This window comes from Leiobunum rupestre, chromosome 2 (genome assembly GCF_980474605.1).
Source record: "Leiobunum rupestre chromosome 2, qqLeiRupe1.1.hap1, whole genome shotgun sequence".
Classification (NCBI taxonomy): domain Eukaryota; kingdom Metazoa; phylum Arthropoda; class Arachnida; order Opiliones; family Sclerosomatidae; genus Leiobunum; species Leiobunum rupestre.
Genome location: NC_143385.1, coordinates 28,262,948 through 28,289,865, shown reverse-complemented (window position 1 = coordinate 28,289,865; position 26,918 = coordinate 28,262,948). Strand labels below are relative to the sequence as shown.

The 26,918-nt window shown below is 35.8% G+C and overlaps 2 protein-coding genes and 1 long non-coding RNA gene across 3 annotated transcripts; 1 reads left to right on the top strand and 2 right to left on the bottom strand.

Moving 5' to 3' along the window:
- Positions 1-4,908: 4,908 nt before the first annotated feature.
- Positions 4,909-7,615, bottom strand: LOC149957262 (uncharacterized). The gene is made up of 7 exons (XM_090165504.1): positions 6,887-7,615; positions 6,424-6,609; positions 6,155-6,347; positions 5,981-6,089; positions 5,778-5,911; positions 5,145-5,570; positions 4,909-5,073 (listed from the first exon to the last, which is right to left on the bottom strand). The coding sequence occupies exons 1-6, from the start codon at positions 7,361-7,363 to the stop codon at positions 5,146-5,148; spliced, it is 1,524 nt and encodes a 507-aa protein (XP_090021630.1). The 5' UTR covers positions 7,364-7,615; the 3' UTR covers positions 4,909-5,073; position 5,145.
- Positions 7,616-12,782: 5,167 nt separating this feature from the next.
- LOC149957261 (uncharacterized) lies at positions 12,783-15,521 on the top strand. Its single transcript, XM_090165503.1, has 7 exons — positions 12,783-13,511; positions 13,789-13,974; positions 14,051-14,243; positions 14,309-14,417; positions 14,487-14,620; positions 14,828-15,253; positions 15,325-15,521. Exons 1-6 carry the CDS (start codon positions 13,035-13,037, stop codon positions 15,250-15,252), a joined length of 1,524 nt encoding a protein of 507 aa, XP_090021629.1. The 5' UTR covers positions 12,783-13,034; the 3' UTR covers position 15,253; positions 15,325-15,521.
- A 3,340-nt stretch (positions 15,522-18,861) lies between these two features.
- On the bottom strand, positions 18,862-26,059 carry LOC149957260 (uncharacterized). Its single transcript, XR_016478196.1, has 4 exons — positions 25,963-26,059; positions 25,697-25,797; positions 24,412-24,508; positions 18,862-19,014 (listed from the first exon to the last, which is right to left on the bottom strand). It is a non-coding gene; the product is annotated as an uncharacterized LOC149957260 (long non-coding RNA).
- Positions 26,060-26,918: the final 859 nt, after the last annotated feature.

Below are 26,918 nucleotides of genomic sequence, written 5' to 3'. Positions count from 1 at the left end.
TTTTATTTATTCATTGAGAGTTTACCGCCATCTATTGAATCTAAATCGCAAAAAAAATCTATTCTTTAAATATTTGAAATAAAAAAAAATGAGAGAAAATTGATAGCATCGCCATCTACTATATTTTGATAGGAAAAAAATTTATCTGGAAAAGTGTGCCCAACTTTGCCTAGGAATTGAAATATATAACTGTAGAAAAGTTAAAAACAAAAATAATTCTTATAAACTTTTATATTTAAAAATTAATTACCATTCATGAAACGCACTGGAGAAAAACGATTATCCCATAGTGCTCAAACTATGTAAAAATAATTGTGTATGATACCGACTCAAATTATTACATTCTTTTGGAAGTTTATAAAAACAAACTCTTGAAATCCCACGACCACACAAATCGGTTCCACAATCAGCGTGGGAAATAAGGCGGTGGCAGTGGGAAAATGACCAGTTTAAAAATTGCCCGGACCAGTTTATTAATGAAATCGGAGGTGGGTTAGTGGTCCACTGGACCACTTAATTAATTCGAGGTAAATATTTTGAAATTGGTAGGTCCAAATGTTATATTATTAGTCTTTGGATTTGACGGTCTGTGTAATGACGGCTGCGGCATGTTAGTACATTCGAATTAGAATCTAGTACAAAATTTTTTTCATCGAGTATTCGAGTCGAGTAATATTGAAGTGGGATATATAAGACTAGTATACTAGCCTAATTATCGTTATTAATAGTAAAATAACAATATAATTTTTTTAAATTATTAATGTACCGTCTGTCCGTATATTGCTTAGGAAGTTAAGACTCCTATAAATTCTAACGCCAGCCGACATCCGAAACTAAGACTTAATAATATTGTTTGAAGAAAAACCGCGCAGGTGCAGTACGTATTAAAAACCGTGATCCATCCCCAAGGTCAATCAAAGTATTTGTTGTTTCTATGTCTTGTAGGTACCGTTTATTATTTTCACCCCTAAAAGTGGCAAACACCATCTTGGAACTTACAGCAGCTTAATCGAGTTATCGGGTACCCGACTATGCAATTTTTGGTACTCGATAATCGACGAGTATTTTCCAATTACTTATTCGAGGTCCAGTTCGAGTACTCGACTTTAAATGACGAGTAATCGATGATGTTCTAGTACTCGCACAGCCCTAGAATTCAAGCTATTAAAAACGGTTAAGAGTTAAAACACGCTATTCTAATGTAGCAGATGAAGTGCACTGGTCGTGGTCCAGTTTATTTATTCTAGGCCAGGTGGGTCACTGGTCACCTGTCCACTTTCAAACAATCCTTATTTCCCACCCTGTCCATAATGCTATTAAACTTACTTAGAGAAACGTTGCAGTTGTACAGCTAATTCAAATCATTTTGGCCTACTAATATATAAAAATAGGCTGAGTCCGAAAAACTGTTGGTGATGGCAAGAATGTATTTATTTGTACTCAGGGAGAATGAATATGTCGAGACTATCGACGGACACGTTGAGGCCCTAACCCCGTAACGCTAAGGGGGGGGGGGGGAGGCGGTCTTATTTTTTTGCGTCCTCGCAGCAGCGTTAATCGCGTCTAAAAACGTAATTTTTAGGAACCAATGAGATTGCAGTATTATTTGATTTTAATAAAGCGGCGGAGGAGCATACCGGGGGCCCCAACGGGTGGAATTGGAGAAATGCTAAAAATAATCTCGACATATTCATTCTCCCTGAGTAAAAATAAATACATTCTTGGTGATGGAAAACAAATTATCGAGGGTAGAAATCAGCTTAGACTAAAAATGCGGCGACGTTGTCCGCCCGTCGTAATAAAACGTCTGAGTGAAATACAAATTGGTTTTGTATTAGGTCTGAAGGGGCCCCTTATGAACTCGGGGCCCTGGGCCAGGTCCCAACGGGCCCAATGGGAAAGACGGCACTGATCTGAAAGATAAGTTATTTTGCAGCTTGGAATTTTTTTTAGATAAAAAAAAATATTTATACGCCACGTTCTTTATACGTAAACTAGCCGAGAAGCCCGCCTGTAAGGCGGGCCCTCAGCTAGTTGTGCGTTTCCAGGTACTCCACCCCAGTACACCCCCAACCCCTTTTTCCCATGTGATAATTACCGTGGTACCCTTTTCCCCATAGTAGAACCACCCCAGTAAGGCCCTTCCTCCCCCTTTTTCTCATGTGATAATTACCGGGGTACCCCTCCCCGTTTTGCCCATGTGATAATTACCGTGGTACCCCCTCCCCGCTTTTCCCATGTGATAATTACCGTGGTACCCTCTCCACGCTTTTCCCTGTGATAATTACCGTGGTACCCCCTCCCCGCTTTTCCCATGTGATAATTACCGTGGTACCCTCTCCACGCTTTTCCCATGTGATAATTACCGTGGTACCCCCTCCCCGCTTTTCCCATGTGATAATTACCGTGGTACCCTCTCCCCATTTTCTCCATGCGACAATTTCCGTAGTACTCCCCTCCCCCTTTCCAATGCAAGAATGTCCGTGGTACCCTTTTCCACGCAAAAATAACTCAAACTCGCAGTCGTACCAAACCCCCCTGTACCCCTTTAAACCCCATGTATCCAATGGCTGATGCATAAAGGCCACGGGACTAACGTACGCCGAGAGAGCCACGGGCTGCGTTCAACAACTATCAACGGAGAACAAATAAAAGTTGTTGTAACGAACAAAATATCGTCTGCTACCCCTCCTTTAACTTTGTCGAATGACGTCACTATACCGATAAGCAACGGAAAACCATCTCGCTCAGCCGATGTTTCCGCTGAGTCTCCGAGGATCAACGTGACGTCAAAACCGGAAGTAAAAAAACTCGTTCAGCAAAAAACCGCTGACCGTTGAGCTCAGCGCTGAGCTTTTTAGAGTTGTTGAACGCAGCCACGGGACTTTCAAATCGGAACGCCCCGAAACTCCCACCCCCGCCTCTCACCTCCCCGTTTCCGAAACCCACAGTCCTTCTGAAACGCACAGTTCTTATGAAACTACCCCATACTATCCCCCCCCCCTCCGAAATTCGCAGCGGAAACAGAGAAAAAATTTCGGGTGTATTGCGTGTTGGGACGAACACGGCCCAACTCTCAGGGGTGACAGATTTTGAGAAAATAGATAGTCGAACCACCTCAGTAACGAAGCCAAAGGCAGTCTCGGTTTCCCTCTGTTCCGCGGGTCGCTTTTTCCTCGCCGCCCCGCCTTTGACTTCGTGACAGACTAAGCAAACATTCCTGAAAGCTCGGACGACGACGACCAACGTACATATCTCGCCCTGGTTAATCAGATGGTGTCTTCGCCGGGAAAGTCTCATAAGATCGACTTTCATAAGATCGACTGTTGATGTTCATAAGATCGACTGCTCACAAGGTCGACTTTTTGAAGTTAAATCAATGTCACCTGATAGTTAAGCCATAGAAAATAGAAGGGCTTATTAGCCTTTGACAACTGTACTAGGTAAGGCTTATATTTAATATAGTCGATCTTATGAACATGCCATAAGATCGACTGTCGATCTAATAAACCACCGTGTTGTTCATAAGATCGACTGAGCTTGCTCATAAGGTCGACTGTCGACCTTATGCACACTATGGGCTGTCCATAAGGTCGACTCTCCTACCCTAACCATAAGATCGACTTCCATAAGATCGACTGTTGATGTTCATAAGATCGACTGCTCACAAGGTCGACTTTTTGAAGTCAAATCAAAGTAACATGATAGTTAAGCCATAGAAAATAGAAGGGCTTATTAGCCTTTGCCAACTGTACTAGGTAAGGCTGATATTTAATATAGTCGATCTTATGAACATGCCATTTGGTTCATAAGATCGACTAAAGTATAGTAGCACTTTTATAGTAAGATTTCTTCTATAGTATTAGGAAATAAACCTATTCTCTATAGCAACGAAAACTTGATATAGAATTTAAAAAAAATATTTTTGAAACACGGTAATTTCTGATAAAATTTTAATCGAAATATGTGTGGGTTTTTTTAAATTGGTAATTAACTTTTTATTTAAACCAAAAGAGTTTGATTACCAAAATTTTTAAACTTGAGTTAAATTATTCGGAAAGCATTCAAATTATATATTAGCTTTCAACCAGACGGCAACACGTTGCAATAAACAGTATATGTTTTTTTAACTAATTTTAGTTAGATTCATTATTATTTAAAATTTTTTTAGTTAAACCAGCATTAATAATGCCAGTTTAAATGGTTTTACTTAAATAGTTTGAGACTTAAGTTAATTAGAAAAGTTCAAGATTAAGACTTGGATTAAACTTTCAACTTCCACTGTATGGTAAGAAACAATTTAAAATTCCATTTCTATTAGTTCTTTATTGTCACTTAATACTTATAAATAGCTGATTACTTTGATTAATTGATTATTGAGAAAAACTCCTTGACTTATTGTTCAAATATAAATGAAATGGAGGTTAAGTTATTTTACTAATTAAAACTTAAACAATGACTGATGACCGTAATGAGATGCATTTTTAGAATAGTCAGGACCGCGATGGAATACCAAGGGCTTCCAATTTTGAAGAAGTCTCTACCTCCTCAAATATCAATATAAAAATAAATTGTCCCTTAATTTTTTGGCTTAATTTCAATAATTAAATAATATGCATATTTGGTTTGAAAATTATTAGACACTTTGAGAACCAAATGAACAAATTATTTGATATAGTATTAAATATTTGGATGGTATACAGTATTTGATCAAATATTATTTGACATGGTCCCTGTAAAAAAAAGTATTTGCACATCCCTATTTAAAGGAAATTTGTTTATATCGATAACAGAAAATTAAATGATTGAGTAAATTGCAAAAAGATAATTTATTAAAAATGTGAAATATGAAGTTCATATATTTACATTGACTAGTTATTAAAACAATTTTTAAAAAGGTTTTAGGAATGAACATAATATTGAAAACGTTATAATAGCACTAGATTTTTTAAAAACAATATTTAAAATAAAACAATTATCCATATTTAAAAATTATTTGTCTATAAAAAAAATCCATCCAAAAGAAAGCTATTTTCATAATACTGGAACATGAATTGGTTGAGGCGGATTCATCTGAAATATTTGACATTAATTACAGAAAATGTCCGATATGCAAGAAAAATGCGTTAAATTCGATAACCAACCTTAGGTAAAAACAATTTGAAATTCTTCCATGATTTGACCGCAGACTGGACAACGAAGAGATAGAGGATCTTCTCGTCGCGCAGCTTGATCCGCAAGTTCCTCGGCGCATTCTTGACAACAGCAGAAATGACGGCATGGCATGGCCATGCGACTTCGTGGGACAGCCCAACAAATGATGCAGGTCAAAACTTGAAGATTGGCTGCGCCTTCTACTTGAACCTCTTGAACGGGAGCATAATTCAAAGGAGGGAGGATCGGTGCCGGAAAATATTGTCCATAATCATCTGCGGGAATTTGAAAATCTTCTTCGTCGTCGTCGTCCTGGATGTTTGCGGCTTGAGGGTCTGCGGCGAGAGCTGGTCCAGCTAGAATCTGAACGGGAACCGGCGCTGGAAGCACGAAGAAAATATTTGGCGCTGCATCATCTAGAAATAATTCAAACTATTTATTATCGGCCAAATACTGTTGGTATACAAAGTTCGTTTCCTGTATATTATACTAGATGGCGCTATAAGCTAATATCTACTAGATGGCGCCACTGACTGATATAGTCTTAAACTAAACTTCACCTATTTTTGTTTTTTTTTCTTGTTGTTATAATTCAATATATACATTTAAGTATATCTGCGTACCATTTTCTTGAGGTATGTCTGGGTCGGGAATCACAAAATGTTGCCCAGGCTCTATCCTGTGTTTGACTCTATCCATAAAATCTCCGATAGTTAAATTTCCATTACCATAACATTCAGATAATCTCATAATTGCTCTAAAAAACAAAATAACAATTGAATTAGCAGAAAGAAATTACTTAAAAATATAGATGAAAGCAACTAACTTGTTGTTATGGAGATATTTTTTGTTACGCCCACAACGAATGACTTGGTCCTGTTCTACCCCCAAAGGATAGTCCCTTTGTTCCCTATCTTCTACCATTCTCAGTTTGTCTAAAAAGAACTTTAATAATTATAAAAAGAGAGAAAAAAGGGTAAAAAATCGCTTCTCTACTTACCAAGGTACAGGTAAATATTTGGATGTTTGGTTGGCAGACTTCGATTAAACTGAGAGTTAAACGACTCTGTGTCGTTGTTCGTTCTTTTGGTGCGACCGTAGACAGAGACTCTATCGGCACCAACTACGTCCAACCAATATTGCTGAATATAATCAGCTAAAGCGTTCAAACTTCCAGTTTCGACGTTTGAATACTGCGATAAATAAAAACTTTGTTTATTAAAGACGAAAAAAGATGTAAAATATTTAAACTATATTAAATTTACTAACCTGAAGCAATGAAAGTTCAGGAATTTTACCCCTTATGTGAGCAAGCCCGTGGGACATGTCGTCAGCTTTAAGAAGTGGCAATATCATGATGAGTTTCATGATACCGCGAGCATCTTGACGATCCTGATCTCTTTCTTCATACATTGCCAAAAGTGTTGGCCTCTTCTGCATTTTGCGGTATATAGCCTATTTGTATCAAAACGGAAATTATCAGACGACGATTTAATTTAGAACTTAAATAATGAATTTATTTAAATTCATGCTAAAATAAACACTGCAACGCGCCTGGAAAGCCTAATGGATTCTAAAGGCTGGTGGTGATCAAAGATCGTTACTTATTGGCGAAAAATTTAAATATATAATCTTTATCTTCGGCGGTATGGTAAATTCAGAAAATATTTTACAATCATCTTCAACAATTATATCGTCATAAGTTATAGCTAGAAATAAATTATTCAAATACCTGCGCAAAATGGAACCAGCATCCAGATATACGAGCTTGTGGGAAATGATTGGACAAGCTCTCTTGTAGTCCCATCTCGAAATCCGTCATAACTTCCTCCGGCTGCAGTTGTGGAAATTCCAGACAAATCCAGTTGAACAGTTCATCATAGGCAGCTTTGGTTTTCCTGGTGAGAAGGGCAAAGACAAATGGGAACGCATATTCGCCGGCTTGAAAGTGAACGGTAACCAGTTGCTTGAAAAGAGCTGGCACAGAAAACGTTCCGTCAACGAAAATGGACTTCATGGCGTTCACCTTCGTAGTCATGAAGTGCGAGACGAAGACGAGACTATTAGAACCTGGAAGAAAAGCTCTGAAAAAAGGATTATTTCTTGTGTCCACGCTGAAACGAAAACCAGGTTCGATAGCCAGTGCGTCGGCGAGCTCGCGGACTGTGCCTGGAACTGGAGGAAAACTCTGAGCCCTGGCTCTAGACATTGTGGATCTCACGCTGTAGAAAGCCGTATCCCTGACATCGAAACGCAGACGGGCTTCGTCAAAAAGCTCCCGGAGCCCTCGGTTGTTGTTGGCGGCTGCGTCGTTTCTGCATCGTTCTCTGAACTCGATATCCCTGATAGCCTTGACTGGAGGTGCATGATTGTGATCTGCGTTTTTTCCTTCTCCAGGGACCAGTACGTCGCTACCGCTTCGCAAAACTTTCCTGCAAGGACACTTAGTCTTTCTATAATCATAGCACTTCGAAAACGTATTACCTTTACTCTCCCTCTCTTTTACGTAAAGAAATTCATCTTGCAAATAAACTACGGTATTTGATCTTAAACCAGGCAAGATTCTCATGGTGGAAGTATCTAAAATGAATTTACTACGAAATATAAGTTAGTTTACTTTTTATTTACCAATGAAGTTTGGAAAACCAATTGAATTCCAACTAATTAGGCTGAAAAGGGAATCGTTAAAATATATTTGACAAAAACGTTACCACGCCGAGCTTTCCAAAACCAAGCTCGTTATTTCGTCGATTAATGAAGCTGAAAGGATATTAAACAAAAAAAGCTATACTACTAAGCTTAATTAGACCGAAAGCCAAAACCCGCAAAACCTGTGGAAACACAATACCTGGAAAATAATTAGGAAATATAATGATATTATAATGAAATTAATATTTTCACAGATTATTAATTATTTTATTATTTATTTATTTATTAGTTATTTTGTAAAATACGTTAAAACACTTGGTTTTACCACCGAGTTCCAAAACGAGAGTCTTCCCTAACGAAGTCGAGTATTGAAAATCCGTAGAACTGAAAAGACAGTTTAAAAAAATGTATATATATATATTAAACAAGTTAATGTCACCACCACAATCGCTGAATGCCAAAATGCTAATTTAAAAAAAAAGCAACAATTTGACCGTAGCACAGTCTAACCAAGGAAACTGTCCTTGGTCTAACTTTTCGAGAGGAATTCTCCGAGAGAATAATTTTGGTCACTCCAAATTTTGGTTTGAACCTTAACTTGTCCGCGTGATATGACGTCAAGCTGTAAATTCACTCCCATTGAAGGGAACGAAAAAGATGACCGCTACATATAGTCTTTACCCCTCTGCAGTGGCTGGCTCTTCCCAACAAAGACTATATAAGTTTCGTTTGTACGCCAGTCTACGTAGCGAAGGGTGTATATAGTCCTTGCTTGCCAATTATCCCGCTTGGATATGACATTGGGAAATTTCTCCGTGCTTCGGGAGAATGGGGACTTCAAAGTATACCGCGCTAAAAGCCCGAAAACGTACGGAAAAAGTCATAAATTATCAATTGAAGAATGCGACCGGAGACTTTCGGGCAGGGATGAGCTTTTATTGTCAATGGTTGAAGGTCAATGTCGTTGTTTCCAAGAAACCCAGTACCTCAAATTTGGTTTAAAATTTAAGAAAGTGGGAAAAAGCGCCAATATTATATTAAAAACAAATACACACAATTTTTCTATTTTCAAAGAAATAACTATATTTAACACATTCTGTACAAAACTAAGATAATACGAAAAACCTTTATTACACACAAATATTTCGAAAAACAACGCAATTAAATCTATTGAAGGAAAAAATCATTGTTCATTTCAGAGGGAGGATTAGCGTGAGAAGAATAAATTGTTATTAGAATCATAAGTAACATAATTCTTTAAGTATGACACTTGTAGCCTTGCTCATGCATTTTGGATTACACATCCTTTCTTCACTAATGATAAATCAGAAAAACGACTAGCAACTTTGTAACCCGGAAGATTAATACTCTTTGGGATTTAATTTTTTTTATTGGTCATCGAATTTATTGGTCAGAGTTCAAATTTAGCCCATCATATAGCGCTACAAAATATTATGAGGTACGAAATGTATGAAATAAAATGGCCGTTATGGTAGACGGCTTATTAGGCCTAACTCTATCGGAAAGTTATACCTAAATACTAAATATTAATTATATTATTAGGGTCATTTTCAAAGTTTGAACTGAATAAAATATTGTTATTGCGTAATTAGCAATTGTAAAAGTTATTCCAGAAGTTTGAAAAAGGTTAATTCTTACATTTTAATTCATTTTTATTTTGTCACAGCGGACAAAACCAGGCATTCATCCAGGTACAAAATACAAGTATATTCAAATAATAGTAAAAATCTGGAAGAAATTGTAATAAAATATTCGTAAACTAAATGAGAAACCTTTTTACATTAAAAACGTAACAAGCTGAAGGTTTTTTAACGTCTACAGTATTTGGTGCACAACATTGATAAACATCAATGAGATTGATCTTCTCAATATACTACACTAGTGATCCACAAATTTCGAGTTGTTGGTGAATTTCTAATATAATACCATTTGCCCGATATAAAGATTTAATATTGTTGGGGAAAATACATACAATTTCGTTAATTTCTTCCGTTGTTAACGTTTCCGTGGTGAAAACGAAATTCTATCAATGTAATCGGGCGTGAGTTATTTAAATCACGCTAATTTAAATCATGTTTTTTTTAATCATCAAACGTAATTGTTACTCGATATTAATGGATTTAGACCAACATTTTTTTTTGTTTATTTACCTTAAATACCAAGCTCCCTGGAGTTAAGCAGACTATTATTATAATTTTTTTTTTAAATTTCGTGCATTTTGAAGAAATTTTTCGTAAAGGTTTTTAAACCTGAGCTAAAAGAGTCTGTTGAATCGGAATTTGGTGTCCATTTTACTCCAGCGGCTCTAGTTTATAATTTAATAATTATATTTAATTTATTATATTATATAATTTTGAAAGTTTTTTTATTTAATTACTCTAATTTAATTAGCTCCCTAATGAGCTCCTACACCGAAGACTAGCCAAAAAAGTGAAATATGGCCATTTTTTTTAAAGGTTAGGTAGAAATACTTTTGTCACCAATACTAAATTTAAGAGCGACCTTTCTATACGTAAGAAGATACTTAAATTAAATTGTTGTGAATTTTCAAGGTGGCCGAATGAAGATTAGCAAATAAAATGTGAAAAATGGACAATTTAAAAAAAAATGTTTTTAAATAAATAATTGCTTTACTAACATTAAATACAAGAGGGACCTTCTATAGGTAAGAAGATGCTTAGATTAAAATTTATTAATTTTGGAGGTGGTCTTTTTCTTGAGGTTCTACCTAACTTTAGCGTGATTTAAATAACTCACGCCCGATTACTTTGATAGAATTTCGTTTTCACCACGGAAACGTTAACAACGGAAGAAATTAACGAAATTGTATGTATTTTCCCCAACAATATTAAATCTTTATATCGGGCAAATGGTATTATATTAAAAATTCACCAACAACTCGAAATTTGTGGATCACTAGTGTAGTATATTGAGAAGATCAATCTCATTGATGTTTATCAATGTTGTGCACCAAATACTGTAGACGTTAAAAAACCTTCAGCTTGTTTCGTTTTTAATGTAAAAAGTTTTCAGATTTAGTTTACGAATATTGTATTACAATTTCTTCCAGATTTTGACTATTATTTGAAAAACTTGTATTTTGTACCTGGATGAATGCCTGGTTTTGTCCGCTGTGATCAAAATAAAAATAAATTAAAATGTAAGAATTAACCTTTTTCAAACTTCTGGAATAACTTTTACAATTGCTAATTACGCAATAAAAATATTTTATTCAGTTCAAACTTTGAAAATGACCCTAATAATATAATTAATATTTAGTATTTAGGTATAACTTTCCGATAGAGTTAGGCCTAATAAGCCGTCTACCATAACGGCCATTTTATTTACCAATAAAAAAAAAATTAAATCCCAAAGAGTATTAATCAGAAAAACGACTAGCAAATTTGTAACCCGGAAGGGTTACAAAGTTTCTAGTCGTTTTTCTGATTTATCGTTAGTGAAGAAAGGATGTAGTAATCCAAAATGCATGAGCAAGGCTACAAGTGTCATACTTAGGGGTATTATGTTACTTATGATTCTAATTACAATTTATTCTTCTCACGCTAATCCTCCCTCTGAAATGAACAATGATTTTTTCCTTCAATAGATTTAATTGCGTTGTTTTTCGAAATATTTGTGTGTAATAAAGGTTTTTCGTATTATCTTAGTTTTGTACCCAATGTGTTAAATATAGTTATTTCTTTGAAAATAGAAAAATTGTGTGTATTTGTTTTTAATATAATATCGGCGCTTTTTCCCACTTTCTGAAATTTTAAACCAAATTTGAGCTACTGGGTTTCTTAGAAACATCGAGTTTAACCTTCAACCATAGACAATAAACGAAAGTCCCCCTTTCCATTCTTCGAATGATGATTTACGACTCTTCCTACGAACTCCACCGTTCTTTTTCGGGCTTTTAGCGCGGGATACTTTGAAGAGAAGTCCCCATTCTCTAGAAGCACGGAGAAATTTCCCAATGTCAAATGTCAAATCCAAGCGGGATAATTGGCAAGCAAAGACTATATACACCCTTTGCTACGTAGACTGGCGTACAAACGAAACGTATATAGTCTTTGTTGGGAAGAGCCAGCCACTGGCCCACTTCAGAGGGGTAACGACTATATGCAGCGGTCATCTTTTTCGTTCCCTCCAATGGGAGTGAATTTCGAACTTGACGTCATATCACGCGGACAAGTTAAGGTTCAAACCCAAATTTGGAGTGACCAAAATTATTCTCTCGGAAAATTCCTCTCGAAAAGTTAGACTGTGCTACGGTCAAATTGTTGTCTTTTTTTTTTAAATTAGCATTTTGGCATTCAGCGATTGTGGTGGTGACATTAACTTGTTTAATATATATATATACATTTTTTTAAACTGTCTTTTCAGTTCTACGGATTTTCAATACTCGACTTCGTTAGGGAAGACTCTCGTTTTGGAACTCGGTGGTAAAACCAAGTGTTTTAACGTATTTTACAAAATAACTAATAAATAAATAAATAATAAAATAATTAATAATCTGTGAAAATATTAATTTCATTATAATATCATTATATTTCCTAATTATTTTCCAGGTATTGTGTTTCCACAGGTTTTGCGGGTTTTGGCTTTCGGTCTAATTAAGCTTAGTAGTATAGCTTTTTTTGTTTAATATCCTTTCAGCTTCATTAATCGACGAAATAACGAGCTTGGTTTTGGAAAGCTCGGCGTGGTAACGTTTTTGTCAAATATATTTTAACGATTCCCTTTTCAGCCTAATTAGTTGGAATTCAATTGGTTTTCCAAACTTCATTGGTAAATAAAAAGTAAACTAACTTATATTTCGTAGTAAATTCATTTTAGATACTTCCACCATGAGAATCTTGCCTGGTTTAAGATCAAATACCGTAGTTTATTTGCAAGATGAATTTCTTTACGTAAAAGAGAGGGAGAGTAAAGGTAATACGTTTTCGAAGTGCTATGATTATAGAAAGACTAAGTGTCCTTGCAGGAAAGTTTTGCGAAGCGGTAGCGACGTACTGGTCCCTGGAGAAGGAAAAAACGCAGATCACAATCATGCACCTCCAGTCAAGGCTATCAGGGATATCGAGTTCAGAGAACGATGCAGAAACGACGCAGCCGCCAACAACAACCGAGGGCTCCGGGAGCTTTTTGACGAAGCCCGTCTGCGTTTCGATGTCAGGGATACGGCTTTCTACAGCGTGAGATCCACAATGTCTAGAGCCAGGGCTCAGAGTTTTCCTCCAGTTCCAGGCACAGTCCGCGAGCTCGCCGACGCACTGGCTATCGAACCTGGTTTTCGTTTCAGCGTGGACACAAGAAATAATCCTTTTTTCAGAGCTTTTCTTCCAGGTTCTAATAGTCTCGTCTTCGTCTCGCACTTCATGACTACGAAGGTGAACGCCATGAAGTCCATTTTCGTTGACGGAACGTTTTCTGTGCCAGCTCTTTTCAAGCAACTGGTTACCGTTCACTTTCAAGCCGGCGAATATGCGTTCCCATTTGTCTTTGCCCTTCTCACCAGGAAAACCAAAGCTGCCTATGATGAACTGTTCAACTGGATTTGTCTGGAATTTCCACAACTGCAGCCGGAGGAAGTTATGACGGATTTCGAGATGGGACTACAAGAGAGCTTGTCCAATCATTTCCCACAAGCTCGTATATCTGGATGCTGGTTCCATTTTGCGCAGGTATTTGAATAATTTATTTCTAGCTATAACTTATGACGATATAATTGTTGAAGATGATTGTAAAATATTTTCTGAATTTACCATACCGCCGAAGATAAAGATTATATATTTAAATTTTTCGCCAATAAGTAACGATCTTTGATCACCACCAGCCTTTAGAATCCATTAGGCTTTCCAGGCGCGTTGCAGTGTTTATTTTAGCATGAATTTAAATAAATTCATTATTTAAGTTCTAAATTAAATCGTCGTCTGATAATTTCCGTTTTGATACAAATAGGCTATATACCGCAAAATGCAGAAGAGGCCAACACTTTTGGCAATGTATGAAGAAAGAGATCAGGATCGTCAAGATGCTCGCGGTATCATGAAACTCATCATGATATTGCCACTTCTTAAAGCTGACGACATGTCCCACGGGCTTGCTCACATAAGGGGTAAAATTGCTGAACTTTCATTGCTTCAGGTTAGTAAATTTAATATAGTTTAAATATTTTACATCTTTTTTCGTCTTTAATAAACAAAGTTTTTATTTATCGCAGTATTCAAACGTCGAAACTGGAAGTTTGAACGCTTTAGCTGATTATATTCAGCAATATTGGTTGGACGTAGTTGGTGCCGATAGAGTCTCTGTCTACGGTCGCACCAAAAGAACGAACAACGACACAGAGTCGTTTAACTCTCAGTTTAATCGAAGTCTGCCAACCAAACATCCAAATATTTACCTGTACCTTGGTAAGTAGAGAAGCGATTTTTTACCCTTTTTTCTCTCTTTTTATAATTATTAAAGTTCTTTTTAGACAAACTGAGAATGGTAGAAGATAGGGAACAAAGGGACTATCCTTTGGGGGTAGAACAGGACCAAGTCATTCGTTGTGGGCGTAACAAAAAATATCTCCATAACAACAAGTTAGTTGCTTTCATCTATATTTTTAAGTAATTTCTTTCTGCTAATTCAATTGTTATTTTGTTTTTTAGAGCAATTATGAGATTATCTGAATGTTATGGTAATGGAAATTTAACTATCGGAGATTTTATGGATAGAGTCAAACACAGGATAGAGCCTGGGCAACATTTTGTGATTCCCGACCCAGACATACCTCAAGAAAATGGTACGCAGATATACTTAAATGTATATATTGAATTATAACAACAAGAAAAAAAAACAAAAATAGGTGAAGTTTAGTTTAAGACTATATCAGTCAGTGGCGCCATCTAGTAGATATTAGCTTATAGCGCCATCTAGTATAATATACAGGAAACGAACTTTGTATACCAACAGTATTTGGCCGATAATAAATAGTTTGAATTATTTCTAGATGATGCAGCGCCAAATATTTTCTTCGTGCTTCCAGCGCCGGTTCCCGTTCAGATTCTAGCTGGACCAGCTCTCGCCGCAGACCCTCAAGCCGCAAACATCCAGGACGACGACGACGAAGAAGATTTTCAAATTCCCGCAGATGATTATGGACAATATTTTCCGGCACCGATCCTCCCTCCTTTGAATTATGCTCCCGTTCAAGAGGTTCAAGTAGAAGGCGCAGCCAATCTTCAAGTTTTGACCTGCATCATTTGTTGGGCTGTCCCACGAAGTCGCATGGCCATGCCATGCCGTCATTTCTGCTGTTGTCAAGAATGCGCCGAGGAACTTGCGGATCAAGCTGCGCGACGAGAAGATCCTCTATCTCTTCGTTGTCCAGTCTGCGGTCAAATCATGGAAGAATTTCAAATTGTTTTTACCTAAGGTTGGTTATCGAATTTAACGCATTTTTCTTGCATATCGGACATTTTCTGTAATTAATGTCAAATATTTCAGATGAATCCGCCTCAACCAATTCATGTTCCAGTATTATGAAAATAGCTTTCTTTTGGATGGATTTTTTTTATAGACAAATAATTTTTAAATATGGATAATTGTTTTATTTTAAATATTGTTTTTAAAAAATCTAGTGCTATTATAACATTTTCAATATTATGTTCATTCCTAAAACCTTTTTAAAAATTGTTTTAATAACTAGTCAATGTAAATATATGAACTTCATATTTCACATTTTTAATAAATTATCTTTTTGCAATTTACTCAATCATTTGATTTTCTGTTATCGATATAAACAAATTTCCTTTAAATAGGGATGTGCAAATACTTTTTTTTACAGGGACCATGTCAAATAATATTTGATCAAATACTGTATACCATCCAAATATTTAATACTATATCAAATAATTTGTTCATTTGGTTCTCAAAGTGTCTAATAATTTTCAAACCAAATATGCATATTATTTAATTATTGAAATTAAGCCAAAAAATTAAGGGACAATTTATTTTTATATTGATATTTGAGGAGGTAGGACCGCGATGGAATACCAAGGGCTTCCAATTTTGAAAAAGTCTCCGACTATTTTAAAAATGCGTCTCATTACGGTCATCAGTCATTGTTTAAATGTTCAATGTCAATAGGGTTTGGTCACTGGGACAATGTCTGAGGCCTACAACAAGTTTAAATTAGTAAAATAACTTAACCTCCATTGCATTCCTCTTCGCTCGAAATTTCTGCGGGAATTGAAGCGACATCTCGAACTCCAGTAGTAATTTTTTATTATTGCTCAATTGATTGTATATACTGTATATATTCTTGTATGTGTTCATTATTACACATTTTATTCTGTATCTCTTTCATACTAGCGTGATGGGCATTGCCTTTTGCTAGTTTCAATAAACTTTAGAACTTTAGAACTCATTTATATTTGAACAATAAGTCAAGTACTCAAGGAGTCTTTCTTAATAATCAATTAATCAAACTAATCAGCTATTTATAAGTATTAAGTGACAATAAAGTCTAATAAAAATTGAATTTTAAATTGTTTCTTACCATACAGTGGAAGTTGTTCAAGTTGAAAGTTTAATCCAAGTCTTTATCTTGAACTTTTCTAATTAACTTAAGTCTCAAACTATTTAAATAAAACCATTTAAACCGGCATTATTAATGCTGGTTTAACATAAATAATTTTAAATAATTATGAATCTAACCATGAATTTATTCATTTTAAAATGAATAAATTCATGATCTAACTAAAACCAAAGCTAAAACTAGTTAAAAAAACATATACTCTTTATTGCAAACGAAACCTATGCCGTGTCGCCGTCTGGTTGAAAGCAAATATATAATTTGGATGCTTTCCGAATAATTTAACTCAAGTTTAAAAATTTTGGAAATCACACTCTTTTGGTTTAAATAAGAAGTTAATTACCAATTTAAAAAAACATACACACATTTCGATGAAAATTAAAAATTATCTAATAACAAATCAAATAAATTTCGTGTTTGCAACAGTAGGATCTCAGAAAACTCTATTGCAGAATTATTACTCTATTTATAGTATCTTAAGAAGGAAATGAGAGTCGACCTTATGAGCAGTCGATCTTATGAGCACTCGATCTTATGAGCAAGTTCAGTCGATCTTATGAACAACATGGTGGTTCATTAGATCGACAGTCGATCTTATGGCATGTTCATAAGATCGACTATATTAAATATAAGCCTTACCTAGTACAGTTGTCAAAGGCTAATAAACCCTTCTATTTTCTATGGCTTAACTATCAGGTGACTTTGATTTGACTTCAAAAAGTCGACCTTGTGAGCAGTCGATCTTATGAACATCAACAGTCGATCTTATGGAAGTCGATCTTATGGTTAGGGTAGGAGAGTCGACCTTATGGACTGCCCATAGTGTTCATAAGGTCGACAGTCGACCTTATGGGCAGGTTCAGTCGACCTTATGAGAGTCGATCTTATGATACTGAACCTCTTCGCCGGGCTCGCGGTCTTCTCAGACTCAATCAGCCCTTTTTTCTTTGAATAATAAAAAAAAATTCATGAGCTCTTATCTAAACGAATAAATTGGATAATATTTGTTTCGACAATGGATAAAGCATTTATCCGTTATTCATTTGTTTGATAATCCAAAGTTAAAGGTAGGTGCACTTTATTCATGGATGCTTATCCAATAAACAAATTATCGAAATTTATACGGTTTATCTATATTCATCTTGTTCGTAATTCCGATGTTTCAGGACAGTTGACAGCATTACGGACCCTATTAAAGCTGATGCATTGAAGCTTTCAGAGGACTAGAACTTTAAATGTGCAAACCAAATTGGTTCCCACTTCCGTAAAAAAGAATCAAATCCGTATTGTACCCCAAAATGGGTCATTTACGAAGTCGAACTTATGATGGTGATCCTGGTCGCCATAAACGAGATATGCAGAGGCAGAAAATTAACGTTTCTTCCCTCCAAGGTGCAATCCTCGAAACTTTTCAGACACTTGTTTCGATTTCGAAAACCCCAGCCCAAATCTAACGTTAACATTTGCACACTAGGGATAATGGCATAATTAACAAAGCCCGATGATGAAACCTTAGACCAAGAAACACAGGGACGTCGCACAGTAGATATTTTGCGCCCGAAGCTTCGTTGCGGCTGCCTATTTCCTATTTATCTCGCGCTGTGTCGCTAGTAGCAATGGTAAGTCAATTTTTATTGGCTATTTGAGTCACGTGCACAGCCCTACAATTTGTCAGCACGTGGCCTGCAACAGTGTGGCTCCAAAAAACGAAATTTCTGGTACGTTTTTTAATATTTGTGTCCCTAAATTATGATTATTTTTTTCAAGTTCTTTAAAAAACGTTATTTTTATCACTCATGGATGGCGCCTATTGACTATCTCTATCACCTAACCCCCCCTCTCCCTACCACAGCCGCAACAAAGCCCCGCCGAAAAATAAAGCGTTGGGTATGCTATGAGCGAGACGTCCCTGTGTTTCTTGGTCTAAGGTGAAACTGTCATTCTTTGGAATTTTCCGCAAATAAGAGGTTAGGTGGATTATTTCCACAAGACGACTACTTGATTCCAATAGAGACGTGGAAAACATCCACCCTAACGATTAAATGTAAACCATATCTACCTTAAATCTCGTTTTGCCTTTAGTTTAATAAACGAGTGTCCGCGTAAATGTTATAATCGTTTTATTGTTGGTTGGTGTAGTCGCTTTAAATCACGCTATACAGATATGAAATTAACCCCCTCTACCATCTAAAACTTGCGAATTAACCAAATAACTGAAGGAAAAATTAAAATTGAATTTTCTTTTCAAGTAACGAGTTTCTTTTTATTTAACGAGAATTTTGAACTGGTAGCAGATTTTAAGTTATAAGCAGACGTAGTGGCAACCTTAGTCGCCAAAAAGTTGGTTTAAACCGAAATATAATTGAGGGGCTACTAGTGAAAATGGAAACAAAGCAGGTTCAACTAACCGAAACACATTTTTAAGAAACATACTCAAAATGGCAAAATTTCGTTAAAATGTAAAATAAATTGTATTTTTATTCAAATTAGCAAGAGTATATGTTAATTTTGAGAAATGGTGATTTTCGACGAATTACAGCAAGGTTACAGAGTCAACTTCTCTTCCTTCATTTACCTCGTTTTTGCCGCCAGAGGCAGATCTGAAATTTATCATAAATTGTATTAAATGTTTCTACTCAATGAGTTTCTCTATAAACTACTACTGAAATCGTAAGGGAACAATGTTCTACTTCAGCATGATACTATGCTTTGGGCCGGTGCCATTTCCGCTTAAATATCTTTTTGAACAAACGACAGAACCGGAACAGCTCTCATCACTGATCCCACTCAATATTTGCTTACGTACCTCAGAATGAAAACGAATCAATTATTTATATTAGATTACTCTTAAACATTGCAGTTAAAACTAGCGTTCTACTCTTCTATATAATAATAATCATTAAGGCTAATACCCAAAGCACCACTAGCGATATTCTATCCCTTTAATTCAGGTGAACGAGTTAAACTGCGTACTAGGCTAGGATCCTGTTGCTCTTAGCGAAAGTGCTAGCCACTCCGCCGTGAAAAAGCTAAATGGGTTAGAGTGTGCAATAACTGGTGGCTTTGCCCGGGAGTTGGCGTCCGGCTCTTGTAACCTATAAGGGCGGTGGCGCACTGGAAAATGTTAGCTCTGATCAAATGGTCCTATCTCCACCTCCGACTTCGGTCCGGTTTGGGCTTTATACTGAGCTTCGGCCCAGGCTAACGGAGAGGGTCCAGGCAAACTGGCCGCCTCGTCGGATTGGGTAGCCTGCTGCGGGGTGGTGGGCCTCCATATGAAGGCACGGTGGTTCTGTTAACCGGCCTTTTGTAGCCCACCGGGATCTCCGGTGCCATCTTTTCCGGGTTATGTGGACCGCTGAGTGCCCTTCGTTCCCCTTTAGGAGCTCTCTCCAAAGGATTTGACTCTTTACCTCCGTAGGTAGGGTGTCTGCTGGAGCTGCTATAACATCCACTATTAATCCCACTGCTGTGTGCGAAATATGAATTGGTACCCAATCGCTGCACCTTCTGCTGGGTTGAGTGGCTTGCGTCCAAGGTGCGACCATAAGTAACCATGCTGGATTTGTCACCTGTCCGGGCTTGGGGGCACTATGATGATCGGCCTCTGGTGGAATGGCCCCTGTTTCTAGGTACACCGGGCTATAAATTCTTACACACTTTCACTTTTAACAGCTTACGTAATTTTGGTTTTATTGGATTTATTTAACGTTTATGAGGGATAATTATTTATTATTTTTTTGTGTAAAAGGAATATTTAGTGGGTTTACCGTTTTAAAACGTTAGACATTGTTAGAAAGATTATCATAGAAACCTTAGCCATTGGAAAGGATTTTTCTATAGTGTTTTTCAATTAACAATGCATTTAATCGAATATATATTTTTATTGACTTTAGAAACTCGCATTTGGGTATTTTTCTAAAAACAACAGAAGTTAGGGTTACGAAATTTGAAAAGAGTTATATCTGAATAGGATCGCTTTAATTCAAATTATGAGAAAAATTGAAACATTGTTCGCGTTTTTGACAAACTCAATATTTGACAAAAAATTCCAATAAGAAAGTTGTAGAGCACTGTCGACAATGTACGAAGAAAAAATTTACATTGTGAAAATTAGGAGGATTCAAGTGTACCTGGAGAAGAAATTTGTATTCCGCCGATCCATGCCTCGCGGCTCGGCTACAGCTGTCGCCTGGTGTGTCAAATACTTGGACATAACGTTCTTAGCGCCATCTACAAAGCTTCAAAGTATCCTAGGAGTTACCAAAACATTCGTCTGCTAGACAGTATTTCGAACTTTAACGGTTTTTAGCTTAGGCCACGTCGAAGAAATTTGACCGAAAACTATATAATTTCAAAGAAAGTTGCAATGAATGTTAAGTTTAAATTTAATTATGGGGAAATATTGTTGCTTTGACAACTGTCGTAGCGATTCTAGGTGCCATAAAAAATTATTTTTTTATCCAGTTCCTAAACCAAACACGTGGTCATAGTTCACATTTTCTCCACTAGATGGCTCCGTTGTAGTTTTATGTCCAAGGGTTTGAGGCTTTGAGCTGTCTCTCCCGTGCCCCCCCCCCCCTCCGAATTCTTCTCCAGGTACACTTGAATCCTCCTAGGTGAAAATGAATGATTCACGAAGATACGAGATGATGAAAAAAAGCAGAATGTCCATATGGGGCATTAGCCAGTTTTTGTGCGCAAATTTAAAAAATGTCTTAAAATAGGTTCATTTTAAAGTTCATTCGTAAAATAATATCATCTCATCTACATGTAAGGTTCGATGATATCTCCGTTGGCCACAATGCATGTTTCTGCACGATGGATCATCTATCGAAACGTGCCGGCCATAATGTCATGAGTGAGAAGGTCGAAGGCTTCAATAATTCGTTGTCGTAAATCATCTCGTTAAATCTTTCATTGATGCAACCCAATAAGTGAAAGTCCAATCCAACGCGGAAGGAACTCGTTAAGATGCTCCACAACAAATCGAGGTTGATAGGGTGGTGCACCGTCATGTTGGTGCCATAGGTGTCTTTAGGTTTCCATCGGAATAGCGTCTGCTCCATTTTCTGCAAAAGTTGCAAGTAATTTTGTCCATAAAGAGGATTTGTTAGGAAAAAGGAAAAATGGGCCGATAACTACGTCTGACCAGACCCGCCCAAACATTCAGTCAAAATTGTTGTTGATGATGATAAGGGAAACCTCAGTGAGGATTTTCATCACTTCACATGTGCTTGTTTTTGTGGTTGAAAGGTCCATCTCTCCCAAATGAACTCTCGCCACCATAAGATAAGTAATGTGTTAGGAATATAAAGTTGAGAAAGTTTTATATAGCAGTTACCAGAAAGTAGCGACCTCTATCGGAGATTCGCATTATTATTCCATAAAAACTACGCTGCTGCTCAGATCCATGTTCCCGCACGTATTCTATTGGTCATCAACCTTATTTGATCTAATCATTGTGCTTAGTTACGAAGCACAACTAAATTATAACATAATGCAATTTGGGTCATCATCAAACATGTTAATTAGCCACTTGCAAAAATCATGTCATAGTTCCATATTTCCTTCATGCAGAGCTTGGTGGAGGGTAGCTCGATTCGAATGAAAGTGGTGATTGTGAAGAGTTCTCTTAATGGTCTTCCTTGATAACCTGAGATCGTCGCTTGCTCGATGGTACGCAGAAAAGTAGGCTGGAGCGATATCTTCCATGTTAAGGTTTTGACGGTCATGTCCACGGAACCTGGGATTGCGTTTCAGTAGTTGTCTCGAACATGTCTGAGAAAGGTGTTGTGGCCTAGTTTTCTTTACGGATAGTAAATACTAAACATTTGACTTACTCTTTGAGCGTTACGATTGGCATCTTCGTAAAATAACTCAAACATAGAAGCGCGCTGCTCACGATAATAAATTGGCCTAGTTCTTGGTTGGACTCAATAAATGTTAGAGAATGGTTTAAAACTGAAAGTTTCGCTTGAAATAGTACCTGACAACCAAGCTTTGCGCAAACGTAAAAGAAAATGTTTTATAAGTAGGCCTCATATTTTTTATTATTTGGTTAAATCACCTATTTAAGTACATTTTTTAAATTTGCGCAGAAAACTGGCTATCGCCCTTATGGACATCTAGTTCTTTCTTCACCTCGTATATTTGTTAAAAACTTGTATTATTTTATTTTTACATTATCGACAGTGTTCTACAATTGGAATGCTTTGTCTAGCATCTTTCCGCTAATAATATTGTTTCAAAAACCCGAACAATTTTCCCATTTTTCTAAAAAGTTTGAGTATAAGCGTTTACACACTAGACATAATACTAAAAAAATTTCGTAACTCTAATTCTTCTAGTTTTTGAGAAAAATGACCACACAGAGAAAAACAAAAGAAACCCCATAATATAAATTTGGAAATTAAGAAAATTTCTTATTTATTACATTGTTATTTTGCCAAATACGGAAATAACTACTTTATTAATAAAATAAATTACTAGTTAACTTTTTAATGAAATGGGTAAAAACAATAACGGGAAATAGTATTATCCTAAATAACTAACATTGTTAGTTAACTAAATATGGTAAGTGCTAAGTTAATTATAATGCATTTTATACAGGGTGTTTTGAATTGCTCTGACTAAGCATTTTATTTAAGAAACTGCAAGATATAGAGTTGCAAAATTTTCGGGGTATTATTTCTAGTGTAGGATCGCTTTAAATCCTTAATTTCAGAAAAATCGGAAATAAATTTTTGCAGACAGAGCAATTCAAAACACCCTGTATAGTTAAGGATATTGCTAATTTTCTAAGTAATTAAATTATTAACTTGCTAACTAAGAACATTTATAATTTGCTAAATAAGGAAATATCTATTTAATTATTAACGTTAATTACTTAGTACTTCACTTAATTTACGAGATATCCAATTAAGGAAATGAACAAATTCCCTAAATAATAAATAATGCAAGACTGGTTTTTATTTTACAAAAGGCTTACACAATGCGAGGTGAAAAAAGACAGTTTCAGCAACGTTTAAATGACGTGTACGCGTAGGGCAACCAACGTTGGCGAGATAAAAAGACATCTGTTGTGTGTTGCAGACACTGTCTAGTCTCCCAGACAGCTAAAGCATCGTTTCTATTAAGGTGTGTAACCGCGCATTCATCATATTTTCCACCGTTGCTAACGCCCGAAATAAATTGTTTTAAAACAATTTTGGCGTCGATGCTCGCCGTAGGGCTGTTTATTCCCACAAAAATACAAACACTTATAAAGATTACTAATTTTCTGGGTTATGGATTGGATAATTCAAATTTGTCTTTGATAAAGAAAAAAGGCAGTTAGAAGAAGTTCTATGCACAGTGTTTTGAAATCGACTTTTTAAGGACAAAACTAAATATCAACTCAATATAATAATTGTATATAAAATTTAAATTGTTGTTTTAAGTTGTATCCGAAAATATAAATTATATTTCGATACCTGCCACCAGATGACCAAACGTTCCCTACATGGAAATCCACTGAATTTCTTTTTGCAAAGCGTGTAAAGAATTATGTTATACATAAATTTAAAGTTTGGTAAAATTCGGTTGAACAGATATTCTGTAAAATGCAATCAATGGGCCAATTTTGAGCAAAATGCGACTTTTTCTAAAGGCTCTTTATCCAAAAGTTGCAAGTTGTTGCAAAATATTTCATCACTGTCTTGTAGAACCGTTCCCGTACGATAACTTACAAAAAACCCGAGGACCAATCACCTCCAAGTTTTTAAGATATATCAAGTCTTATCACGTTTAAAAATATTTCTTGAAATAGCTAATTCATGGTGTCTCTGCACATCTTGTTTGCCTTTTCGGTACTATAAAACCTACTACGTTATGTTACTTATGCCTTGTCAATACGCTTAAGGTTCCGTTTTAGCACGTCAATTCACCTTTTTCTGATAAAAGGATACACTTTTTCCGTGTATCCTTTTACTAAAACCACAAGGTTTTAAACTTACAATGCCATCTTTCTGTTTTCATCTTCGTTGAGAACAAATGTTTTTGGAAAACGATTGTTGTAATTTTTGTCATTTTCTCGGAATAAGTTAAGCCGATCTGAAATAGGAACATCAATTCTAAGAAACTTAATTGAATCGTCAACTCATTGCGAAATAACAGATGAAGAATGTTTCACTAATGAACAATATTTAAAATCTCTCTTAGCTGTAAAACAATTGCATTCTGATATTATGACCATTTTTTCAGCCTCTACATAACTGCAGAATTCTTCCATACAATTATTAAGAAAAGATACGAACGCCAAATATTACATGGAGCAATATTAAAATGAATCTCCATTTAATTCGAAAAACAGATCCCAAATGAGATAATGTTTACACAAATTAATTTTGGTATCGAGTTTCTAAAGAAACATTGTCTTTGAGGTTAATTTCAGGTTTTCATTAAATGCTTATTTCGTAAAAAAGACTACTTATAAAACCGACACAGAACATGGTTTTACTTTTCAGAGATAACATTTCTTCTATGTAATTGTTATCGGTTTCAAAGAAAATAAATCTTTAAATAACGTGACACATGAAGTTAGTGTACGATTTGTTTGAAAAATCGATTTTTTAGCGTAGTATCGTCTGTTATATAAAAAAACAGAAAACATCTCTATTTTAACTTTTAAATGATTTTTCTAATGATTTCTTTGTACATAAAACTTTATTAATTTTAATAAGCACCAATTATTGTTTTACAAAAGTAATATCGGTTATCGCAATTAGAACTTTATTGTGAAATAAAGACCCATCTCAATAAGTACATTAATCTCGTCATTATAGGTCACTCGTCGGAAATAACGACTCCACCCGCTGACGACTTCGATGATCAACCTATTAGTAAAGTGTGGTCAAACCGGAAACGGGGAAGATAGTACAGGAAGAAATCGGTTCAGCCTTGCTAATTGGTATCATAGGTGAAAGTAACTGAACCAGAGAAAGGCAGCGGGCCATGACAATATGACATCACAAAATAAATGGTAAAAAGACCAAAGATCTTTTTACTTAATTCAAATCAAGTCATTTTAATTGAAAATCAACTCTCAATGATCAACACGTTTAAGGAAGCGAAGAGCACTAACCCTTCTTTACGTTAGAAGCAGTTCCATCGGGATATTAAGAAATTGGTTTAGGACTATACAGATATTATTTGGACTAAGTAACTACGACTTAATAAATCAATACCCAAAAATTTTAATTTTTCCCTCATTTTTATAATTTCAGAAAATAATGTACTTACTACTGATGTAAGATAACACAGCTCCTATCGCAAAAGTGCAAATGAAAGCAATTGCCGGATACCAAACTGGCGAATATGAATAAAGCAAAAATACATCTTTTCTATGATAAAAATGGGATATATATTTTTTTTATGTTTAACAGAAAATCGGATAGAATCTGATCTAAAATTCTGCAAGGTCGTGATACCAGGAATTCTTACTTAAGTGCAACAAGAGATATAAACTTTTGATGCTTATGAATCTACAAATAATAAAGAACACTTACGGGTATTCACCTTCATTGGCACGTAGCTCCATACTACCGTTCGTAGAAGAATTAAAGTCATTCCAGTTAGAAATTGAAATTCGTCTGAATTTTGCATTCATGCCATTGAACTGAGATCCATATGTGCACCAAGATATGAATGCGACTACCAAAACCACAGCTGAGGTCACGGCCTAGATTCATAAAATTAATTTATCCAATCTTTTCCAAGTTACGTGAATCGTTCGCATAATTGAATACGTCATTAAGCACAGAGAAAATTACGAAATAGAAATCAATAAAACAATTTTCTTTTAAATTTGTGAACCTATCTTTGTAAAAACTGGTGGCCAAACGAGCCCGGCCACCTGTTAACAGTCGCTCGATGACTTGGGCCTGAGGGGGTGCCTTTGGTGTAAGCCTAGCTGTTTATTATTAACAATTCATTTATGCTCAGAGCTCTAATTATGCTTGTTGAAGTGTGACGAAATGAGGTTAAAGCTCAAAAACTAATAATATCGCCAATGGATTAACGGCATAAGTGGTTTCAATGTGGAATTTGATATTTTTAAATGCATGTCACTTCTTGAAAATAATGGTTAACCAATTATTGAAATTCGATGAGACATTAACTAAACTTACCTTCCAATTTAAAACAATTTTAAAGAACGCTAGTAAGAAGACAGCTGCCAATGGCCCACTGAATATTCCACTGATTAAAAATATCACGGTAGTGGCAGATCCAATATAAGGAACAACCAATGCTAAGATAATTGTTAATAGTCCAATAAAAATGGCTAGAAATAGAAAAAAATATTACAATTATTGAACTAACGAGGCCACGAATGAACAGGCCTTGGACATCCAATTGATGAATGACTCGATTTGGATGGCTTGTTTGACGGGTTACATTACATCACGTTGTTGACCATGGCGAAGCAGTTGAAAGTCAACGAATTATAACAGGTCCTTGAACG

Coding starts and splice junctions, on each gene's coding strand:
- LOC149957262 (XM_090165504.1), bottom strand. CDS start 7,363: ATGTCTAGAGCCAGGGCTCAGAGTTTTCCTCCAGTTCCAGGCACAGTC. Junction 6,348..6,423: donor CTGAACTTTCATTGCTTCAG/GTTAGTAAATTT, acceptor TATTTATCGCAG/TATTCAAACGTCGAAACTGG. Junction 5,571..5,777: donor AGACATACCTCAAGAAAATG/GTACGCAGATAT, acceptor AATTATTTCTAG/ATGATGCAGCGCCAAATATT.
- LOC149957261 (XM_090165503.1), top strand. CDS start 13,035: ATGTCTAGAGCCAGGGCTCAGAGTTTTCCTCCAGTTCCAGGCACAGTC. Junction 14,418..14,486: donor AAATATCTCCATAACAACAA/GTTAGTTGCTTT, acceptor TTTGTTTTTTAG/AGCAATTATGAGATTATCTG. Junction 14,621..14,827: donor AGACATACCTCAAGAAAATG/GTACGCAGATAT, acceptor AATTATTTCTAG/ATGATGCAGCGCCAAATATT.